The sequence below is a fragment of the Barbus barbus genome, assembly GCF_936440315.1.
Source record: "Barbus barbus genome assembly, chromosome: 47".
Taxonomy (NCBI): domain Eukaryota; kingdom Metazoa; phylum Chordata; class Actinopteri; order Cypriniformes; family Cyprinidae; genus Barbus; species Barbus barbus.
Window position 1 is genome coordinate 14,699,781 of NC_136725.1, and position 21,389 is coordinate 14,721,169.

Consider the following 21,389-nt stretch of genomic DNA (forward strand, 5'->3'; position numbering starts at 1 on the left):
AAACATGGAGCTGCCACAGGTGCAGTTGTTGAAAATCACCTATAACTTTTAACTTTTATTTTTATGATATTATTACAGTATGTAGCATTTAACTACGGTACTAAAATGGACGTCGACATTAAAAATGGCGCTGTGATAACCCATACTTTAAAAAGCCTGTCAAAAGCACTATGAAGAGTTAAGAGAAAAATCTGGCACCTTTGTATCGGTTAACTGGCTATTTTACTTTTAACAGCCTTTGTTGTTTCAAACAAAAAACATGAACAAGCTCTTGTAGAAGTACTCAACATGATCGGTACATCTCAGGCACAGCTTGGAGTTAAAGATACAAAGAAGACACGTTAGCGTTAAGGTCTGCGATTTCACATTTGTTGACATAGAAAGTAGCGGCATAGTCACTCAATATCATCAAATCTCACAACTCACATGGCACATTTGTTTTGCGCTGCAACCAAACTTACAGAAACATCCATCTGGGGGTTTGACTCTCAGCCCAAAGTTTACTTCGTATGCATGGAGCCTGATTTTTGTAATCACGTGTAACTCTTTAAGCTCAGCTCACACATGCACACTGAGGTTTTTTAATGCACTTTTTTTTGCACTAATTACTTTGTCCACAAGGTGGCAACATGTCAAGTTTTTAGTTCAATTATACTCTGCATGTGTCCAGCGCCTATGTTTGCGCACGCAATGAAATTAAATATACTTTGAAAGGCAACATGTTCGGCTGTAAACATTCAGCAAGTGTTTGCGTTAACACTTAAGTATACTTTGGGCTTTAGTGCATTAGGAAATTGCTGCTAATTTCATGGAGTTACATTCACAATGTTCTTTAAAAGTGATGTAACAGCATTTCCTTTAGCTAACTATGGAAGCTAAAAAGAAATTGCGACTTTTTATCTCATAATTCAGACTTTTTTCACCAGTTCTGACACAAACTCAAAATTCTTGCGATTCCACGTTTATATATCGCATTTCTGACAGTTTACATCTTACAATTAAATAGCTTTTTTTTTCCTGAATGGAATAAAAAAGTAATTGCAACTATTTTTATTCTCGGAATGGCGAGAAAAAAGACAAAATTGTAAGATATGAAAAAAGTCGCAGTTACTGTTCTATTTTGTTATCCCGTGACGGAAACAAGCTTCCATAGATAACACCTGCTAAGTTGTCTAAACAGCTCACTTTTTTTCACACGACCAAATACAAACTTGATTTTATCATCTTTTTAACCTTTACGTATTAAAGCAGCTTGTGCAAAAAAAAAAAGGGGTTTGAGGCCAAAACAGGGAAGGTTTCCAGCTATAACCATTGGCGGTCCTCTCTTATTTTCTCTAATATTGCTAAGCTGCTTGTTTTTACATGCGGTTTCTTCTTCAGTAACATTAACAGTGTTAATTAAATATCTCTGGTTGTGAAACAACACATGGTTTTTAATCAGCAACCACTGGAAAAGCGTTCTTTTATTGACTGGTACAGAAAGTATCGCATTGAATGCCACTGAAAGGGCACGGGCGGAATACGGTCAGGTGTTCATACTGATGTAAACTGATTGTTTGAGTAAAAAACGTAACAAAAGATTCCCAAAAATAACAACCTTCCTAATGTAATAGACTTAAAAGTCTTCATAGACTTTTAGCCACAAACAATGACACAAGAAAGCCAGCACTCTAACCCTTGCCTTGTTAATAATTAACAATGATAAACAGCTTTTCTAATACACGCACTTGATCCCTCTGATTTCAAAAAGCAAATAAAGTTAAATACAAAAATAATAACATGACTCGTGGTGGGTAGAAAGTACAGTATAAAAATCATACAATCAGAAGTGCTCAAATGTGGATGTTACATTTTTTTCCTTCTCTCTTCACATGAGGCAAATACTTTGTTGTTGTGTTTTTTTTCTCTAGATGTCTCCTTTAGGAAGTGGTGCAAGGTTGGGAAAAGAAAAACAAGGGAATCGGGCGAGAACTCAGGGGTTGGGAGACTAGGGAGTGGAGAATCATAGGCCCTGTGGAGGGTTCTTGATGTGACACGGTGGTCTCAGCAAACACCTCCGTTATAGACATCCCTCCCCCCCAACCCCCTATTCTCCTGTCGGCTGGAGGACGGCGTCTAGCCCAGGCTGGTGATGTTGGCCCTGCCACCAGGGGGTGCAACGATGCGCTGGGTGTTACGGCGGGGGATGTTGTCATCAATCTGAGCGCCTGAAATAAGACAGATCAAAAGGAATCAATCTTATGGTGTATTCATTTTTAAACATGATGACACTTCCTGTGAAAGTGCTCAAAACGGTTCATGATAGATTACTGTGAATAATATAAAAACAACAAATCTCTCAGAATTATTACAGTTCTGGCTAGTCCTAAGCAATTAAATATTTTCTATTTATTTAATGCTATTTAATTTATATTTAATGTTGGTTTTAAAAAAATATGTTTAATATATAAACATTAATATATGGTAATGACATATCATGCATCTCTATTGATTTTTAGGTTTAGAGTTTTGCAAAGTGCTCACCGGAGAGGCTGAAGCCGGACTGGTGCAGGTTGCGGACCGGTTGAGAGGGCTGCTTGGCAGGAGAGGTTTTGGCAGAGGAAGCAGGGGTCACAGCTTTGGGCGTCACTGAGACTTCACAGACCGGCCCGTCATAGAGACCCCGTGGAACGCCCCTCAGTTCAGCAAGCTACAAAACAACAGTGCATGATAATGTTAATAAAACACAGCTAATCTGATAACCTCAAACATTTAGAAAACTACAAACAGTTAAACATTAATGAAGAAAAACATTTAATAGACATGATTTGACATTTATATTAATAGGCATGACATTTTAATTTATGAATAAGTATATTTACAGAATAAATGGGTAATCTATTTATTTATTTATGAAAAATAAATATTTATAATTTTTAAAATCAGTCTTCTATAAAACCAACAATAAAAACCAATATATAGATATATATCAGCATGCTATAAAACAAAAATAAAAAATATGAAAATAATAATAGTAATAATAAACAACAACAACAATAATAATAATCTATAATAAAACAATAACATTCTATTTGTAAACAAATTATAATATTAACAAATCTGAAAATATTAATAACATTAACAATAATAATAATAACAACAACAACACAATAATAATAATAATAATAATAATAATAATAATAATAAAACATGATAGGAATTAATTGATATTTGTATTAATGAAAACAAAAATGTAATATAAAATACATACATATAATATTTAAATACACAAAAATAAAAATATACAGCAACACTCATAATAATAATAAACAAAAATAAAAGTAATATGCGTGTGTGTGTGCATATATATATATATAAATATTAATATAAATATATATATATATATATATATATATATACACACACTGTATATATATAATATTTGACAGCAACAAAAAATCTATTAAATAGAAAATCATAATATATTGCAAAATCTAAAAGACAACGATAAACTAATATAGGCAGAAAATGTAATGTGTGTGTGTGTGTGTGTATATATATATATATATAACAAAAAATAATAGTAATAATAGCATTCTATAAAAATTACATTGTAATATTTAAAAATTTTGATAATAATACTAGTAATAATAATCAATAACACAATATGGTCACTAATCGATTGTTTATCCATAAATTTCAAATTAGAAAAGCTGATAAAATATAGGAAGTTGAATGCATAACTCACCCTGCTGCGAGCCTTTATCCTCTTGTAGACATAGTCAGGGAAGGGTTTGCGGGTCACGTAGCGGCCGGATCCCTCAGTGGTGTGGAGATTCCCATCCTCCAGCACGATCTTTCCCTGGCTGATGACCACCAGAGGCGCCCCACGCACCTCAGTGCCCTCGAAGATGTTATACTCCACTGCCTGGAAAACAAGAAGCAACAACATCACAGAACAAGAACCTTCTGCTGATGTACAAACATTTCCAACATGTAGCATTTTAGAAGCTTCCGAAGGTTATGAAGCAAGAAATCATAGCACAAACAATCAAAATCCCTTCCACATACTGAAGCATGATGTTTCAGTGGAAATGGAAGTGATGTTCCATGTCAGAAATCATTATTGATCCTTTCAGACAGCTATTTAAACAATCTGTCAAAGACATGTTGTCAGAACCCAGGCCAGTTTAGAAATACAGTGCAAAGAAACCAAGGAATGTTGGAAATGAGAAGGAGTGAATGAGGGAGGAAGTATATTAAAGTTTACAGGGTGTGTGTGTCCTGGCAAAAGTGTGACCACCCATCTAAATGCTACTGGCACTTTGCTAAAAGCAATACAGTTCGTCCCACAAGACCTAAAACCAGCATGAGCTTATTCAGCGAGTCTGACAATCAACACACACATGCTAACACACCTACACCACAGTTCTGAATAATAATAATAAAAAACTGCTTTCTTAATCAGGACTTTTGTTTTGTTTCCCAGGAAAATTTCTACACATTTTTAAAACAAAATAAACAATATAAATTTACTTGAGAAGCAGAATTGTGTAAATATTAAGACATCTCAGCTCACCAAGACTGTTTATATTTGGTAAAAAAAGTAATATTGGGAAATATTATTGCAATTTAAAATAACTATTTTCTAATTCAATATTAAAATGTAATTTATTTCTGTCATGCAAAGCTGAATTTTCAGCATCATAACTCCAGTCTTCAGTGTCACACGATCCTTCAGAAATCATTCTAATACGCTGATTTGATGCTCAAGAAACATTTTATTATTTTATTATCATTATCAATGTTGAAAGCATAGTTTTTTGTGTGTGAATATTTTAGTGGACACACTCTTTTATAACAATGTAAAAATAGTTACTGCCACTTTTGATCCATTTAATGCATCTATGCTTAATAAAAGTAAACGTTTATTTAAAAAACTCTTAGCGACCTCACTTTAGAACAGTAGTGTATTTTCAGTGATTATATCTTAAATAAAAAAAAAATTCTGATTTATTCTTTGCAAAAACTTTTTTTTCCTTGTCTTAAGCATAAGTTATTTTAATATTTAGTGAGGTTTACACTAAAAATGAAGGGGACAAAACAATTTTTATATATGTATAAAAAAACAGATATATATTTTTAATAAGTCCAGATATATTTTTTAAAAACAAGTATATTTTACATTATTCATTATTACACATTACATTCCTAATTGTAAATTGATTATTAATAAAAAATATAAACATACTAAACTATAAATTACATATATTAATTAATTATTAATGCTATTATTAATTATAAATGTAAATAATACCTGTAATGTATATACAAATATCTCAAAGGGATGGTTCACCCAAAATGAAAATATGTCATTAATTACTTACCCTTATGTTGTTCCAAACCCATAAGACCTTTGTTCATCTTCGGAACACAAATTGCGATATTCTGGATGAAATCCGAGAGCTTTCTGACCCTCCATAGACAGTACCGCAACTAACAATTTAACGATCTTAAACATTTTACCATGTCCTTACTACCTTTTAAGGCCTGGAACGTGGACATGAAAAAAAAAGAAACTGTTAAGAAGTTGTTATTTGTGTTTTCTTTGCGCACAAAAAGAATTCTCGTAGCTTCATAAAATTAAGGTTGAACCACTGATGTCACATGGACTATTTTAATGATGTCCTTACTACCTTTCAAGGCCTTGAATGTGGTAATTATGTTGCTGTTTAGGCATTATTAATAACAGGATCTTTGGACGAAGCATTCCTTTAATATGTATATTATATTAATACATTATTAACAATATTTATCGAACACCCTTTTGCTTCTAAACTCATCTTTAGATATGTAGTTAAACAAAATCCACTAAACAAAAGAACACAACTCTTGAAAGCCAGTGTGTTGTAAGCTCACAAACACAAAAAGACATTAAAGACAAAAAAAGACATTAAAAAAGATCCTCATGGCGTTGTGTGCAGTTACGCCTCCAAAGCAGGAGAGAGACATCAATTACCCAGCAGAGCTCAGAATGATATCACTCACATGAGTAACATAACCCACACCCAACATTCAGCCAGAACAACCAGAGTTCTCTAGTCAGGACTGCAAACCACCTTCACAAGAACACAACTTTCCTCAATGGTAAACTACACTATTGCATAAACACCAATGAATCCAGCACTCTAACTCACCAGATTGTGGCTCTTCGCTGAGATGATCTTCGTGACATCAGGGTCCCACAGAACCAGATCGGCGTCTGAACCCACAGCGATGCGGCCCTTGCGCGGGTACAAGTTGAAGATCTTAGCAGCATTGGTGCTGGTGACGGCCACAAACTGATTTTCGTCCATTTTCCCAGTTACCTATGAACGAGTGGGACCACAGGGAGAGATGACAGGTTGTCTTGGTTGTGTTTGTGTTCACTTGAGTGTGCTTGTCTGGTCAGCTGGGACTATTTAGACTCACATGGCCACTGACTGATTTTGTTTACATGACTGAAGGAAATGTAGATGCTGCACCGTGGCAGCTTGTGATTAAATGTCTCCCCTTAATATTTGCAGACTAGTATTTCTGCCTCACCACACATTTGTCCCAGATGATGGACATCCTCTCCTCAGTGCCGTTGGTTCCTTCAGGGATGAGGGTGAAGTCGTCTTTACCCACAGCTCTCTGGGCAGTGTTAAAGGTGCAGTGAGCACTTCCTGTTACCTGCAGATCCCCACTGGAGCAGGAAGTGGGTGTGGAGACAAATTTCAAGTTAGAACCAAACAATTGAGTCTGTTCTACAAACATTTATATTTATCCACTTAGCGAACCCTTTTCACAACTGTGTCCTCTTTAAATGAAAGAATCTCAGAGCAAACATGTTCTAAAATCCCATTTTTTAAATTCGCACAGTTTTTGGCCCAAAAAGTGCCACAGATTTCATTATTATAATATTAATCATATTAATTCATATTAAATGCAAGGTATATAATAAATATCATATGTAATAATAATAACAATAATAAATATGATGATGATAATGATATATTGCTAATAAAATCAAAAACAAATAACAATAATTGAGTCAATTTAATCATTAATTCTTCACTAAGAATATTATTTTGTAATATATATATATATATATATTGTGTATTCAATTTTATAATTAATAAGAACAAGAATAATTGTTATAATTAATATTGCTAATAAATATACATGCTAAAATACAATAATTTTATAATTATTGCTTCATGTGGAATAATATCTTTACTTAACACATCTGTAAAAGTAAACTTGAAGTCAACTCCTAAATTTAAAGTCAACCCTTCAGTTAACATTAAAGTGGTCTGAGGTAATATGGAATTTTTGGAACCACTCTCATATCCCACAAATGAACCAATTGAATTTTTTTATGGTACACTTATTACAGGACTCCAGCACTGAAACGAATCAAATCAGTAATGCTTACTACAAATAAACAGCATACTACCATGACAGCAGTGAGTTGAGATAGTCCGGTGTGGTGGGATCCGGACTCAAGGGTGGGGACGTGATGTAGGCGGCGGCCTTGGCCCAGTTCTTGCTCCAATAGTGTGAGCCGTCCGTACCAAGACTCGCTGTGATTGGCTCACCGTACACAACGGTGCCTAAATGGTTCAAAGATACCAAATTTAGAATAGGCATATATAATTTCACTGTAATTCCCTTGCCCTGATTCTGGAGCCCAACCACCATGATGTAATTTTTTGCTGTCTAGCCAAGAACAGCTGAGTCATAGATGATGTATTTTTTTTTTTGCAGGACTGCAGTGCATGCCAGTTCACAAAACCTGCCTTGCTTCTCCAGGCTTAATAATAATACCTCATTTTAATGGAATTAGATCAAACCGCCTCAGAATGTTCTTCCACGGTGGTAATTCAACCTTGAATGTTTCCACTAGGTTTGGATCCATTTAAGACTCTCCATATTGAAAGTGAAGTTGGGGCTCACCTTTCTTCCTGGCCTGGGCGATGATATCAGCGGCACTCTTGCTCATCACTTTGGTGATGTAAAGAGGGCAGTTGGTCTGATTGGCCACCGTTACAGAGCGGTTCACTGCTTCCGCCTCCACCTAAATGATCGATAAAGCCAAGTCAGCACACGTTTTCTTGGGAAAACGTGGGAAAATGGATAAATTTTCCCAGAATTCCCTGCCATTCACCTCCTCTGGACGACTGAGGACATGTCCCTCTGGTCCAGTGATACCCAACTCCAAAATCCTGTGCTGCTCCTGTTGAAAGAAAGACAGAAAATGAGTGGGATGGGATGATAAGAGTAGCATGAGATCGCTGAATCTTTCAATAATGATGTCATAGTCTCAATATATACTGTACATATTCAAAATGTCTTCATTACAAAGAGTTTGCTTATCTTGATCATGATAAATATACAAGACCGTGAGCCAAAAGTCATCTGCAATTAATTATATCAGCCTCACGTAGGAATATTTGCTTTGGTTTTGCTTGCCAGTATAAAGTCTGAGCGTTCGTTGTGGAGCATATGTTTTGATATAACATCTACAAATAGTTTATTGTTGATAGGAACTCTGAGTAATTGAGCTCAGTGCTGGACGGTGCAGACTCTCTGAAGATCTCACCTCGGCTATGATGTCTCCGTTCTCAGCATGGACCTGAGCGATGGCCCCGAGGTCCCGGATGACACTGAACACTTCGTAGATCTGCACATAAACACAACTGGAGTCACACAAATGCTGACACTCAGAACGGAATGGCAAATATGACAAACCATGCTTAAAACAGATGCGACGGTCACCAGCAGACTATTCAAGTCATCATATGTTTATAAATTGCCAAGGGACTCTGATTAGATCTTTTAACTTTCCTTGTTCTTGTTTTGTGGCACAATTATCATTAGTAACATAAACACCCAATCCCCCAAAAACCTGGTACCGTGCCACCTAAAAGTGGTACCATGGTACTGTGATGGTAACAGATGGCAGAATTATTTGTCATTTTAACAACATTTTGACTGACAAATTCCATGTTTGACTAATATGAATTAAGATATTATCTAGGTAAGAGAAATGGTATTTCTATGGTACAATATGGTACATATAAAACCATGGTACTACTATGGTACTTTTTGTTGTCACGTTTTTCCCAAAAAATAAAAATCAAATTAAATGTCTAACTGAATGTCTAAATGAATGAATGAATGAATGAATCCACTGTAGCTCAAAACCATTGAAGGACCAAAGTATTTCTTTCAGTTTAAATTTTTTTTTTTTTTTTTTTTGCATAGGCAGGATTCCTTTTCAGAAAATAAATGCCACATTAAATTGCTAACGCATAAATAAAAATAAAATAAAATAATAAAGAAAGAAAGAAAGAAAGAAAGAAAGAAAGAAAGAAAATAGTTAATTAATTAATTAATGTACTTAAAAATACCATGGTGCATGTCTAAAACCATGGTAATACCATGATATTTTTTGTTAAGTGCATAGGCAGGCAAAGTCACATTAAACTGCAAAATGAAATAAAAAAATATATATAGGTAATATTTTATTTTATGGTGTTCTTGTAACATGTTACATGTACTTACTATTATAATAACAATAAATTATGCACACTGCAAGTAACCCTAAGCCAAACCCTAATTCTAACCCTAACTATAAAGTAAAGTACATGTAGTTAATTAATATTACTCCGTATTTAAATGTATAATTACACTGTAACAAGGACACCTACAATTAAAGTGTAACAGTATATAAAATGTAAATATTTATAAAATATATTTATTTGTATATAAATATATAAAATAATATATACAGATATAAAATATATTTTAGGACCATTCAAATATTTTGCATTCTTGTTCCAAAGAACAGGCTCAGTTTTCATCATTTTTATTTTTCTCTTTTGATTTTGTGGTTAAATGTGACCTGGGTGTGTTTTTGACAGGTTTCATGAGACTAATACATGTAAGTAGGTAGAATGCATGGAGGAGGCCATACCTGGGAATCAGTGAGCTGGAAAATGTCTTTGTAAGCCAGGTAGACGAGGAAAGAGTTAACGCCTGCACATAAAAACGGGGGATGAAATTACAGAGGGCAATGAAGGAGTCCGTGAGACATTAGTGAAACAGCGCAGCAGTAGAATTCCTGAGCGATGGAGTATTCACCAGCTCTACTGGGCTTGTACTGCAGATACAGATGTTGACAGTGGTTTACCGTGATCTTTGACGAGCGCCTCCATCTCCTCTTGAACACCCTTGTGCCATTCGGTGATGTCCACGTGAAGAGAATAGTCACAGCATGCTTTGCTGTCCGCCCATTCACGCCACTGATTGAAGGCCGACATCAGACTCGTCCCGGGTTCAGGAACCACATGATCAACTGTTTTCACACACACGCACACACACACACACACACACAGACAGTGGTTAGACAAATTTGAAAGAGCTCCTATGGATTAATAAGTACCTCAAATCAGTTAATAATGCTGCTCTGAAATGAGGACAACGGAGATGTTAAAATAGTCTTGTGTTATTTTAAGCACACTGTCTCCATCCTGTCTGCACTGCTGTTAGACACCGTCAATGACGGCTGCACCATAAACAATACAGGTGACTCAACAAAACAATACTGCTTTCATAACACGTAGGAAAAGGTAGCATAGTTTGTGAAAAGCTACTCTAGTCATAGCTTAAAGGAATAGTTCACCTAAAAATTAAAATTGGTAACCGTTCAGTTGCTGGTAGCCATTGACATCCATATTATTTAGGGCCCTAGAAATCTGTTTGACCCCCCCCCCAATTCTGTTTTATTTTTTTCCCAAATTCTTATTTTTTTGTTTTTTTTGGTTTTCACTTTTATGAATTATGTTTTTTTTTCTTTCTTTTTAATTTTAATTTTTGTAGACTCTGTTTTAATGGTTGAATTCAATTTTATTCATCAAAACGCATGTCTAGTTAATGGAAATAATAAAACTTACAATATTAAACTGCAATTTATTAAAAGTTTAAGAAAAAAAAATATTTTTAAGGCCCTATGAAATGTTACATTTTTTTTCTCAAATTCAGTTTTATTTTATACCAAATTCTGCTTTCTATTAATGTTCTGGATTCCATTTTATTGGCTTCATTAAATATTAATAATCGAAAGCATCTCTAATCAACTGATTTTATTTAAAAAAATAATTCATTATTATTATATTTTTTCCCAGAAATACTGTGTTGTGTAATTTTTCTGCTAAATACTTTTTCTGGTAAATATTCCTTTAAAATTAATGTTTTAATAATATTAAAACAAAATAATATTAAAAGAAATATAAAAAAAAAATTATATTAATATATTAGTAGTAGTGGTACATTACTTTTACATTTACATTTAGTCATTTAGCAGACGCTTTTATCCAAGCTTAAACGTTTGTTATCAGCATTCTTCAAAATATCTTCTTTTGTGTTCAACAGAAGAAAGAAACTCATATGAGTTTGGAACAACATGAGGGTGAGTAAATGATGACAGAATTCCCTTTATCCCTTTAACTGTGTTAAGACCACATGCAAATAGGAGAAATTGTGAGTGGTGCTTGATATGGCATTGCTAAATGGTTGCTATGGAATTGTCATTGTCACTGAGGTGTTGTTAGGTGGCTGATATGGCATTTTGGGTGGTTGCTAGGGCATTGCTTACTGGCCAAAATCTCTATAATATTCTGGTTCCTAAATATGAGCTGCTGCTGAGTGTTTTGAGTAGTTTGAAGCATCACTATGCTTTTCTTCAGGTGTTGTAGGTAGTTGCAAGGGTGTTGCTAAGGCATTCTTGGTTGTTTCCAGGTGGTTGCTATGGTATTGTGGGCAGTTGTCATGGTGTGTGCTGCAATGTGACATTGTGGGTGGTTGCCAAAGTGTTGCTAAGTGGTAGCTAGATTATTGCTAGGTGGTTTCTATGGTGGTGTAGGTGGTTGCTATGGTATTGTGGGTGATTGCCAGGGTGTTGCTAAGTGGTTGCTACAGTGTTGTGGGTGGTTGCAAGATTATTGCTAGGTGGTTACTATGGTGGTGTAGGTTGTTGCTATGTTATTGTTGATGGCTGGTCATTAGACATTAGCTATGTGTTGTAGGTAGATGCAATGACATTTGTTAGGTGGTTGCTATGCCACTGTTGTGGTGCTATGGCACTGTGAGTGGTTTTTAGGGCATTGCTTACTGATTCCACTATATTAGCGGTTGCTAAGTGTTTATAATATCATTTAAGCATTACTATGCACTAGTTGTGGTAGTTGTGGTACTATGCATTTGGTAGGTGGATTCTATGGAATTGTTGGGGTTGATATGGCATTGTGGGCAGTTTCTAGGGAATTGTTTTACTAGCATATGATTCTTTGAAGTCTATGAATTTCTGGTCAACAGATATTAGCGGTTTCTAAGCTGTTCTGAGTATGGTTTAAAGCTACAGTCCATAACTTTTGTCGCTCTGGTGGTTAATAAACAGATCTGCGTGAGTCTTGCAAAGAACATTGTAGCCAGAGCTACTTCTCTCTGTTTATGTCTATAACGAATCACACAGGTACTGGGCTACTCCGCAGCGGTTCCACCAGAACCAGTCTGAAATAGTCTGAATATAAAACGTATTATAGGTGTACTTTAGTGATTCAAGATAAGCCAAAAACACGGTTTGTAAAATGGACTCATGATGTACTCGCTTTTTATATTAATTTTGTAAATTAAAAAAGCTACGGACTGCAGCTTTAACGAAATACTACGTGGTTGCCCAGATGTTATACTCAGTTGCCAGGGCATTGCTAGTGGTTACGATGGTGTTGTGGGTGGTTGCCAGGGATTTACTAAGTAGTTGCTATGTTCGCTAGAGCATCACTGGGGTGTTGCTAGGGCATTGTCGGTGGTTGCTAGGGTGCTGCTATGGTATTGTTGATGGCTGTCATGGGTCTAGCTCATTCATTATTGGATGGTTGATTTGTGTTGTAGGTAGTTGCAATGACATTTTCTGAGTGGTTGCTACTGCATTACTGAATTGCAGCTATGATGTTCTGTGTGGTTGATATGCAAACAGCACACAAACTAGTCCTAGCTCAGTTTCTTCTGTAAACTCATCAGACTAAGCACAGTTGGACACATACTGATCATGGTGGTTCCTCCAGCCAGGGCAGCTCGGGTGCCTTGATAGAAGTCATCGGCAGAAGTCATTCCCCTGTCAGGCATCTGGAAGCGTGTGTGCACATCAATGCCGCCCGGCATCACCATACGTCCATGCGCATCGATGGTTTTCAGCCCGCCGGGCACGATCAGATTCTCTCCAATCTGCCTGTGAGTGAGATATGAAAAAGCAAAATGAGTTATACAATCTGAGCAATCTTAATTTAATTTCAAGGGCTATTTCATTATTTCTTCATGTGTTATATGATATAAGGGCATATTATGCACACATTAACCTTATAACCTCAGACTACTAAAGGACCAGTTCATCTAATATATTTTACACTCACTTGATCACGCCATCTTCCATATAGATGTCGGCACAGAACGACTGATCATCGTTCACAATCTTTGCCCCTTTAATCAAGAGACGTTCACTCTGCAATTACAGATAAAAGTCGCTTTAGTATCCTATTGGAGTACAAGTGCAAATTGTCTGTTCACCTTGGGACATTAAAAATAGACTCAATGTAAATATAGACTCAATTGAAATGTATCCAAGAGCCAGTAAATCAGAGCTTATAAAGCAGCAGTATAGCGTCACCCACATTCTTTATAAACGGCATCAGTGAATTCTGTGGTCTTTACAATTATAAACACATGTTCACCATGGAACATTTATCTGTCTCTGCACTACAATGTGCTCGGCTGAACCTGGAAGACAATGATTCACCCATACAATCTGAACTGATTGCTATTTCTAGTATAATGTGTACGGCATTAGTGAAGGGGATTTTGTTACATCTCAGTTACTTAAATCTTTCAAAGCTGTTCATCAATGTTATTCATACTGATTCATTCAGTGGCAATTTCAATAGGTTACCTTGCGTTGTGGCAAGATAATCTTTTGCGTTATGAGCATGTTACTGAACTATAAACTAATTTGATAGAAAGAAAAAAAACTAAAAACCCAAGAAAGCAGGTTGGTTTTGAATATCATGCCTATCGTGCTGAAATCACGTGTTTTAAAGCCATATCAGCTTAAACTTCTGATATATGGGTTTCTGAGCGCACACATCTGAAGCACACAAACAGAAAGCGGCTGTCAGCATGTGAGTACTAAACTAAGTTCTCTTTCATGTCTTATAAACTTGTGTGTATTGGACAGTTTGAGCGCAACGTCAAATACAGTCAGTCTTATCTGTGAAGGAAAACAGTTTGGAAAGAAATTGCATCTTTATAATAGATCTGTGTAGCAGCAGAGTAATATCTTTGTAGCAGCTCTCTTGTCTCCTCTGAGGCTGGGACTCTAAATAGTGTTTTGTGCTCATCAGTGCAGCCAAAGACAGAACAGTTAGCATGCTTTGCTCGAACTTTTGCCATGGCGTTGTCGCTTACAAAAACACAATGGCGGCGCTGTGGCCCTTTCAATGTTTTTTTTTTTTCACAAGTGCAGAGAAATGATTACCAAAAAAAAATAAAAAATTTCCCCCCACCCCCCACATTTTCTAGGTTGGAAGATACACCAGGGACACAATTATAGGACTTAAACATGGAAAAAGTCAGATTTTCATGACATGTCACCTTTAACAAATACACTAAGGCAGTGCTTCCCAAACCTGAGGACCCCCTGCCCTGCACATTTTGTATGTCTCCCTAATCAGACACACCCAGTTTAGTTCTTGCCGTCTCTACTAAGGAGTTGATGAGTGGAATCAGGAGTGTTGGATAAGGGAGACATACAAAAGGTGCAGGGCAGGGGGGCCTCCAGGACAGGTTTGGGAAGCACTGCACTAAGTTTTATTAAATAATTGTGTAATAATTATATCCTTATTGTGAACAAGATTGACTCACATGCTGAACTGAACAAACTACATGCAGATACTTATTTTCAATGTATTATTGTTTAGTTCATTCACAAACAAGACATCTCAGTTCATTCTCAAGTCTTGTTCTGATTAAAAACACTGACTCATTCAGTGAAGGGTATGTGCGTGTGCAATAGGTCCAACCAACGAAATGCTCCTTTACAACCCCTACCCCACTTCTACTGGTTTGCACAACAGTAAGTCATTGAAGGCAGGAAAGCAATCACACTCCAGTGAATGAATAATATGAGACAGTACAAAGACGTGAACAAGAATTAATTGTTACTTATTTACTTGTGTACTTATTTACTAAATATATGTAATAGTTTTATTGTAAATCAATGTTAATTGATTTCTTTACAAAATAAAATATATTTTATTCTATTATTTTTTATATATTTGCTTTATATTTATTTATTATTACTACAAAAAGATATATAAATAAATATTAATAATAAATCATTTAATACATAAACGGCTAAAAACACATCTCTTCCATCTACACTTGACCCTCTAACACTAGCACTCTCTATTCTACTTCTATTTTATCTACTTGTATTCTATTTATTTAAAAAACCTGATCTCTTAATGACAGGTTTTCTTCTTATTTAAAAAAATGACCCTCTAACACTAGCATTCTCTATACATTTTCTATTCTACTTGTTTTTTAATACACACACACACACACACACACACACAAATCCTTGCTACATGTAGGCCTACTGCATTAGTCATTGCTGTTTTGTTGGTTTTGATTGATTGATTCTATTGTCCTCATGTGTAAGTCACTTTGGTTAAACGTCTGCTAAATAACTAAATGTAAATAAATAAATATTGCCATTAATATTTAATATAAATATTGAAACAAATAAACAATTTTTTACACTAATCTACTTATTTTATTATTATTATTTTTATTATTTTTTTACAGTAAGTTTGGTGCTGAAAATCCTAGAAACTGCAAACAAGAATGTAACAGACTATTATACTTAAGCTGTTAATAAGCAATTATGTAACAATGCCAGTAAGCAATAAATGTGAAAATAAGTTAATTTAACTGATATTTTACTTGAATAAATATTTATTTCTTTGCTTTAGTGCTACAGGAAATGATCAATATTTATAATAAAACCCAATAAACTTAATAAATAATTTGCAAACAAACTATCATCTTTATACAGAATAAATAAACTGGCTCATTCAGTGAAGGTTCGACCAGTTTAATAGGTTCAACCAATAAAATTATTCTTCACAACATGGTCCCAAATGCTATTGATTTGTTCTATATTCAGGCTTTGGAGGCAGGAAATCAGTCTCATGCTTCAGAGAATGAAAAAAGAAAGAATTGTTATTTAAGATCAAAAACATTGGATTATCTTAATTTCAAAACAAGTCCTAATGTTTTCTGAATTAGCTGTGTGCTTTATATATTTTCCAAGCAATAAGTGAATTAGATGAAAATAGCATCTTTGCATCTTTCCCTACAGCATCATGCAGTATGAAGGGTAAAGTTGGCTAGACACCCCAGTACCGCCACCCAGTAATCTCTTTACATTCAGGGCCCCAGAAGAACGGACATTTTTCTGAAATGGGAGCGGTGGAACAATTCCAGTCACAAGGCCCTCTGCACCGCACGGGGACAAAGGCAGCTCTGTCTGCGTTTCTGCCTCTTTGCGTGCTTGTTGGCAACCCAGCAACATGAGGCCCTGGGTGGCTTCCCAAGCCCTGCCCTGATTCACTTAGCGATGAAAGCAAATACTCCAGTGACCTGACATCTCCTACTACACATCCCACAACAAGAACAACAACACAACTGAACGCAAACGCTGCTTCATTTGCTCTCATATACTTTTACTCAATTTAATTCATAGAAAAACCAACACCAGTTTCCACAGAAGAAGAATGCCTTCTACTTTTTACACCTCCAGATCTTTGCCGAGGGGCTTCTGGGACCATGTGAGTGGCTTTGGCGGTCAGCCGCACTCAACAGCTGCTTCATAACATGCATTACATAACCCAGACAATCACTGCCATCCATTTCCTCTATCTCCCTGCACAAACCGACCAATCAGAGCCATCAATGCTGGGTTAAGGCATTATGACGTCATCAGAAAGGTTGTAATGTTAATTAGAGGAAATGTGGACTCAATGAACTGAACTGGTGCTTGTTTTGGACCTTTTCCAGAGACAAAGTGCTGGATACTTTGTGCATGAGAACACTGACAGGAAGTCTTCAGGTCAGCATGTTTATTTTAATGCATGCCGTAAATGATAATGGAAGTTTAAACAGACAGTTTAGTGTCCATGTACATCAAACCATAAAGGACGTCACATTTGTGATCTGAAGCAAATTTGCGCTTAATAATAATCCATGTTGACTGACTTCCAGTCTTTGGGCTTAACCGCTCGCAATTCCATCCCTCGGTCATTTAGAAACGGATTTAGTTGAGCCGGATTCTAGCTGCCAGGTCGATCCGTTTATGATCCTCTTAAAGGAAAACCGAAAGTGTGGCTTGACTGTTTGCGTGCTTGGTGCCTTTTTCCCCTTTGAGGCGCAAACGTAGCCGTTATGAATGGAAATCCTGTAAGTTGTAAGACAACACGCTCCTGGCAGACTGCTTGATACAAGTCAGAGAAGAGATTGGGCTTTGCGGTGGGGGTGAACGTGAGGCACAACGGCAGGTCAGCAGTGCATTCTGGGACAGATCACTGGGTTGCACTGGAGCTGCTGCGGTTGCCATGGAAACCAGACAACTGGGCTGAGGAAGGTTTTTTTATCACAGAATTTTACACTGTATTACAATCAAAAACTACAAAACTAATTAAAAATATTTTATTTTTAATTAATATTTAATTCCTTATACATTTTTGTTTCTTTAGGAATTTATTTGTTTGCTTTTTTATATACACTTCTTATACATTACTTTTTACTTAAAATTATTTATTAAATATAATATTTTATTTTAATATTTATTTACTTATTTACTTTACTAATGTAATTTACAACAAAAGATGATAAATGTTTAAAATAAAACTTTGATATTTCTATATTAAGTTAATTACACAATTTTCTAATTATATCAGTAAATAATTAACAGAGTAAGGCATACATATATAAATAAATAAAACTATCATCTGTTAAGTAAATAAATTAATAAATACTGTAAATAATTACTTAAATATGAATTTATTTACTTAATACAAATAATAGTTTATCTTAAATATGTATTCATTTATTTATTAAAAAGGATATTTTATTTGAATAAATATTTCCTTTATTAAAGCAATTTAAGTACCACAGAAAAATTTTACATATTTAAAATATCTTTCTTCTTCTCATAGTAAATAAATGAACAATTACTTGAGTAATTAATAAATGAGTACTAAATTAATATACAATAAATAAATAAATAAATATTGTAAATACATACATATTAAATACACATACTTACATATTATTAACAAATATGTTTACAAAATAAAACTAATTGTTTTATTTTAATGAATAAATATTAATTAATTTACAATAAAATGATCATTGCAATAAATGTTTATGTAAACATTTGCTTTACTTAAGTAATTCTTTATTAAATTACTACAGAAAAAATATAAATATTTAAAATAAATCTTTAATATTTATGTAGTAATTAAATAATTGAGTAATGAACATAAATAAATAATCAAATTCATATTTAATAAATATTTATGTAAACATTTGCTCTATGTAAGTGATTATTTAATTACTACAGAAAATTATAAATGTTTAAAAATAAAAAATATATATTTCTGTAGTAATTAAACAGTAGAGTAAAGTGAAAATAATTAAATAAATATTAAAATAAATATTATAAGATACTAAAACCATCATCTTTGTTTAGTAAATAAATAAATATCAAAACAAACTTTGAATATAAATATTAAATAAAATAAATAAATACCAATAATTTGTTTACTTATTTTCAATGTATTTGTTTATTCGTGAATTTATTCCTTTTTATCTTTTACAGTAAGTCTGATGCAGAAAGCAGAACTAATAAGTGGTGACATAACAATGCCTGTCAGTGATAAACATGAAAACAAGTGAATTTGACTATACAGTCAAAGAATGTAAGAACATAAAAATATTTCTCTGATATCTGACCTCATAACTACAGCTGAAAGTGACCAGGCAGGTGGAGAATTAAAGCTAACATTCATCTTTAATGAGGCTCAAGAAGGTGTCACCCTCCTCCGCCTGTCTGCGCAGCTGACCAATGCAGCTGGTCCACCCCGACCCACCCATTAACCATCCCAGCCACCCTCCATCCGACCATGCTGCCATATGCTTGTGTGTCAACTATGTGTGCTTCCAAACCACGCCTGGGTCTATTTATGCAGGAGAAAAAAATCACAGGAAATCCAAATCTAAGATGGACAGTCCATCATTTGCACGGCCAATTGCGCTTAAATATCCGATCTACGAACAATTCACCCAATTGTGCTGAAGCTTTTAGGAGGACAATATTTATGCATGAGGTTTTTGGGTCACAGTGTGCTTGGGAGGTCTGTATGAATTCCACTACACTACAAGGGGTGATGACTGACAGGGCCAAGCTGTGACTACAGTTAGAACGGACAGCAACAAGTAAAAATCAACCAAGCGACCTCTGCGTTATTTGATGTCAATCGACAGATCCGTTTGGAAGTGTGTCAAATTCCATTCCCTTTACTTTCCCAAATGTGGATGTGCATGTGCCATAGACCCAACATTAAAAGATAGTCACTGTAATAGGGGTGTGGCACACACAGCTTTAGGCAACTCTACAAGCATTTCTCTCAGGCAGCTCGTTCTTCTTGCTTATTTTTCCATGTTTCCAATTGAATGTATTCTTAGCTGCACATTTTGGGCTTTTTCTGCATGCGATCCTGCACGTGCTACTCTCCGACTGGCTTATCTCCAACCTCTTAGATCTTACTAAGAGCTGGATGCGGTTTCCTTAACATGCTGGATGGAAACCACAACCCACCTACTTCTCATTCAACATCGCTTAGGGAATCTAAAAGGGTGTCCTAAAGCTCTCCTCTAAAACCTCAGCCCAAACAGCTTCCTTTGAAAAGAAACAAAGGCACACCCGCCACCAGCCGAGATGAGTGTGAGCTCCATTCGACCATCTCCGAACAGCTATTTCCAGCATGATTTACTCTAAAACAGATCAAATTAGGTGCATTGTGATGTCATGTGGATATGTTATAATCAGATGGGTGGGGAGGCATGATAATGTCTATTCTATTGTGGCAACTATTTCAATACAAGACTTGAGCATATGCAAAAATATATAGTTGGGCCATGCAGCTATTATAAATCAAACCCACTGCCTGGAGGAAAGAAATTCGCTCATTTTCCCCCTGGTTTGCCATTCGTTTTTCCATTATCCTGTGTGAATGTTATGGTTTACTCGTTACACATTGTCACGCTTAACGCGAGCGACGCGACTCAAGCAGAACGCGGCAAAAACAGCTTCATTAATTGTAGGGAGCGTTCCGGGTTTGTTGCGTCGCGGTTATAGATGGGGTGTGAATCTCACAAGAGTCCTAGAACGCAATGCCGTGCTGCAGTACTGCTTCAAGACATAAATTCAACACTTTGACAGCTTAATTTCGCTAAAACATCACAAGTTTACCGGCTCCAAGCACCTGAGCAACGTAATGTAACGTAGCTACGCGGAGCAGGGGATCAGCGAGCGTTGCGTTTAGATAAGCGTTCGTGCAAATCAAACACATTTATTCTCACAAGATTTTCATTATTTCTAAACATGCGTTATGCTTAGTAAATAATTAAAGAAGATATTCCATAACTCACGGTTATGCGGGGAATATTCTTCTTGCCCTGATAGCCAGACATCTTCTTTATGCTCTATTCCCTTTGATGAACCGTTATCTCTGTGATAATGGATGCAACGATCTGTTTGGGAGGGGAAATGGCTTGGTTTAGGACAGTTTTTGTAGTCCTTTAGGAATTAAGAGGCGAACGGAGGAGGTAAAAGCGCTAGAGATTTAAAGGACAAAGGACCTGTGTCCAATATCTCCTCTCCACTGATGCACCAAGTCCACCCAGACTGACTGAGACAAAACGAGAGATTTTCATAGAGGAGAGCAGCGCGCATGCGCACAACCCCGCCCTGAATAGCCAGCAGCTCCTCCTCTGAGTCCACAGAGGGTGACCAATGTTTCAGACAATGGGTTTAATGGCACACGGATCAGTGTTTGCACAGTGTTTTCATCTGATCGAAAATGACGGAAAACAAAACTGTGTAATAAATAGCCTAATAAACATAATTTGTATGCAAACGATTATGGAGACTAATAAAAGTTTCAATAACATGGCACATTTTCTTTCTGGACTAATTAATTAAAAAA

General features: G+C 35.5%; 1 protein-coding gene across 2 annotated transcripts; it reads right to left on the reverse strand.

Annotated features, from left to right (window-relative positions):
* LOC306866076 (dihydropyrimidinase-related protein 2) lies at positions 1-21,120 on the reverse strand. 2 transcript variants are annotated; one of them, XM_079411074.1, is made up of 14 exons: positions 20,833-21,120; positions 13,476-13,564; positions 13,110-13,294; positions 10,199-10,363; positions 9,983-10,044; positions 8,606-8,686; positions 8,171-8,239; positions 7,960-8,080; positions 7,460-7,616; positions 6,565-6,706; positions 6,177-6,347; positions 3,728-3,907; positions 2,524-2,689; positions 1-2,207 (listed from the first exon to the last, which is right to left on the reverse strand). In XM_079411074.1, the coding sequence occupies exons 1-14, from the start codon at positions 20,872-20,874 to the stop codon at positions 2,116-2,118; spliced, it is 1,722 nt and encodes a 573-aa protein (XP_079267200.1). In that variant the 5' UTR covers positions 20,875-21,120; the 3' UTR covers positions 1-2,115. The 2 variants fall into 2 exon arrangements, with proteins under 2 accessions (XP_079267200.1, XP_079267199.1); XM_079411073.1 differs by having other exon boundaries at positions 350-2,207; positions 7,457-7,616; positions 20,833-21,067.
* Positions 21,121-21,389: the final 269 nt, after the last annotated feature.

Bases quoted from the DNA above. Each gene is read 5' to 3' on its own strand.
- LOC306866076 (XM_079411073.1), bottom strand. From the start codon at position 20,874: ATGTCTGGCTATCAGGGCAAGAAGAATATTCCCCGCATAACC. The intron at 8,081-8,170 runs GTGAATGGCAGG...TCGATCATTTAG, and splicing joins TCCTCAGTCGTCCAGAGGAG to GTGGAGGCGGAAGCAGTGAA. The intron at 2,690-3,727 runs GTGAGTTATGCA...GTTGTTTTGTAG, and splicing joins GGATAAAGGCTCGCAGCAGG to CTTGCTGAACTGAGGGGCGT.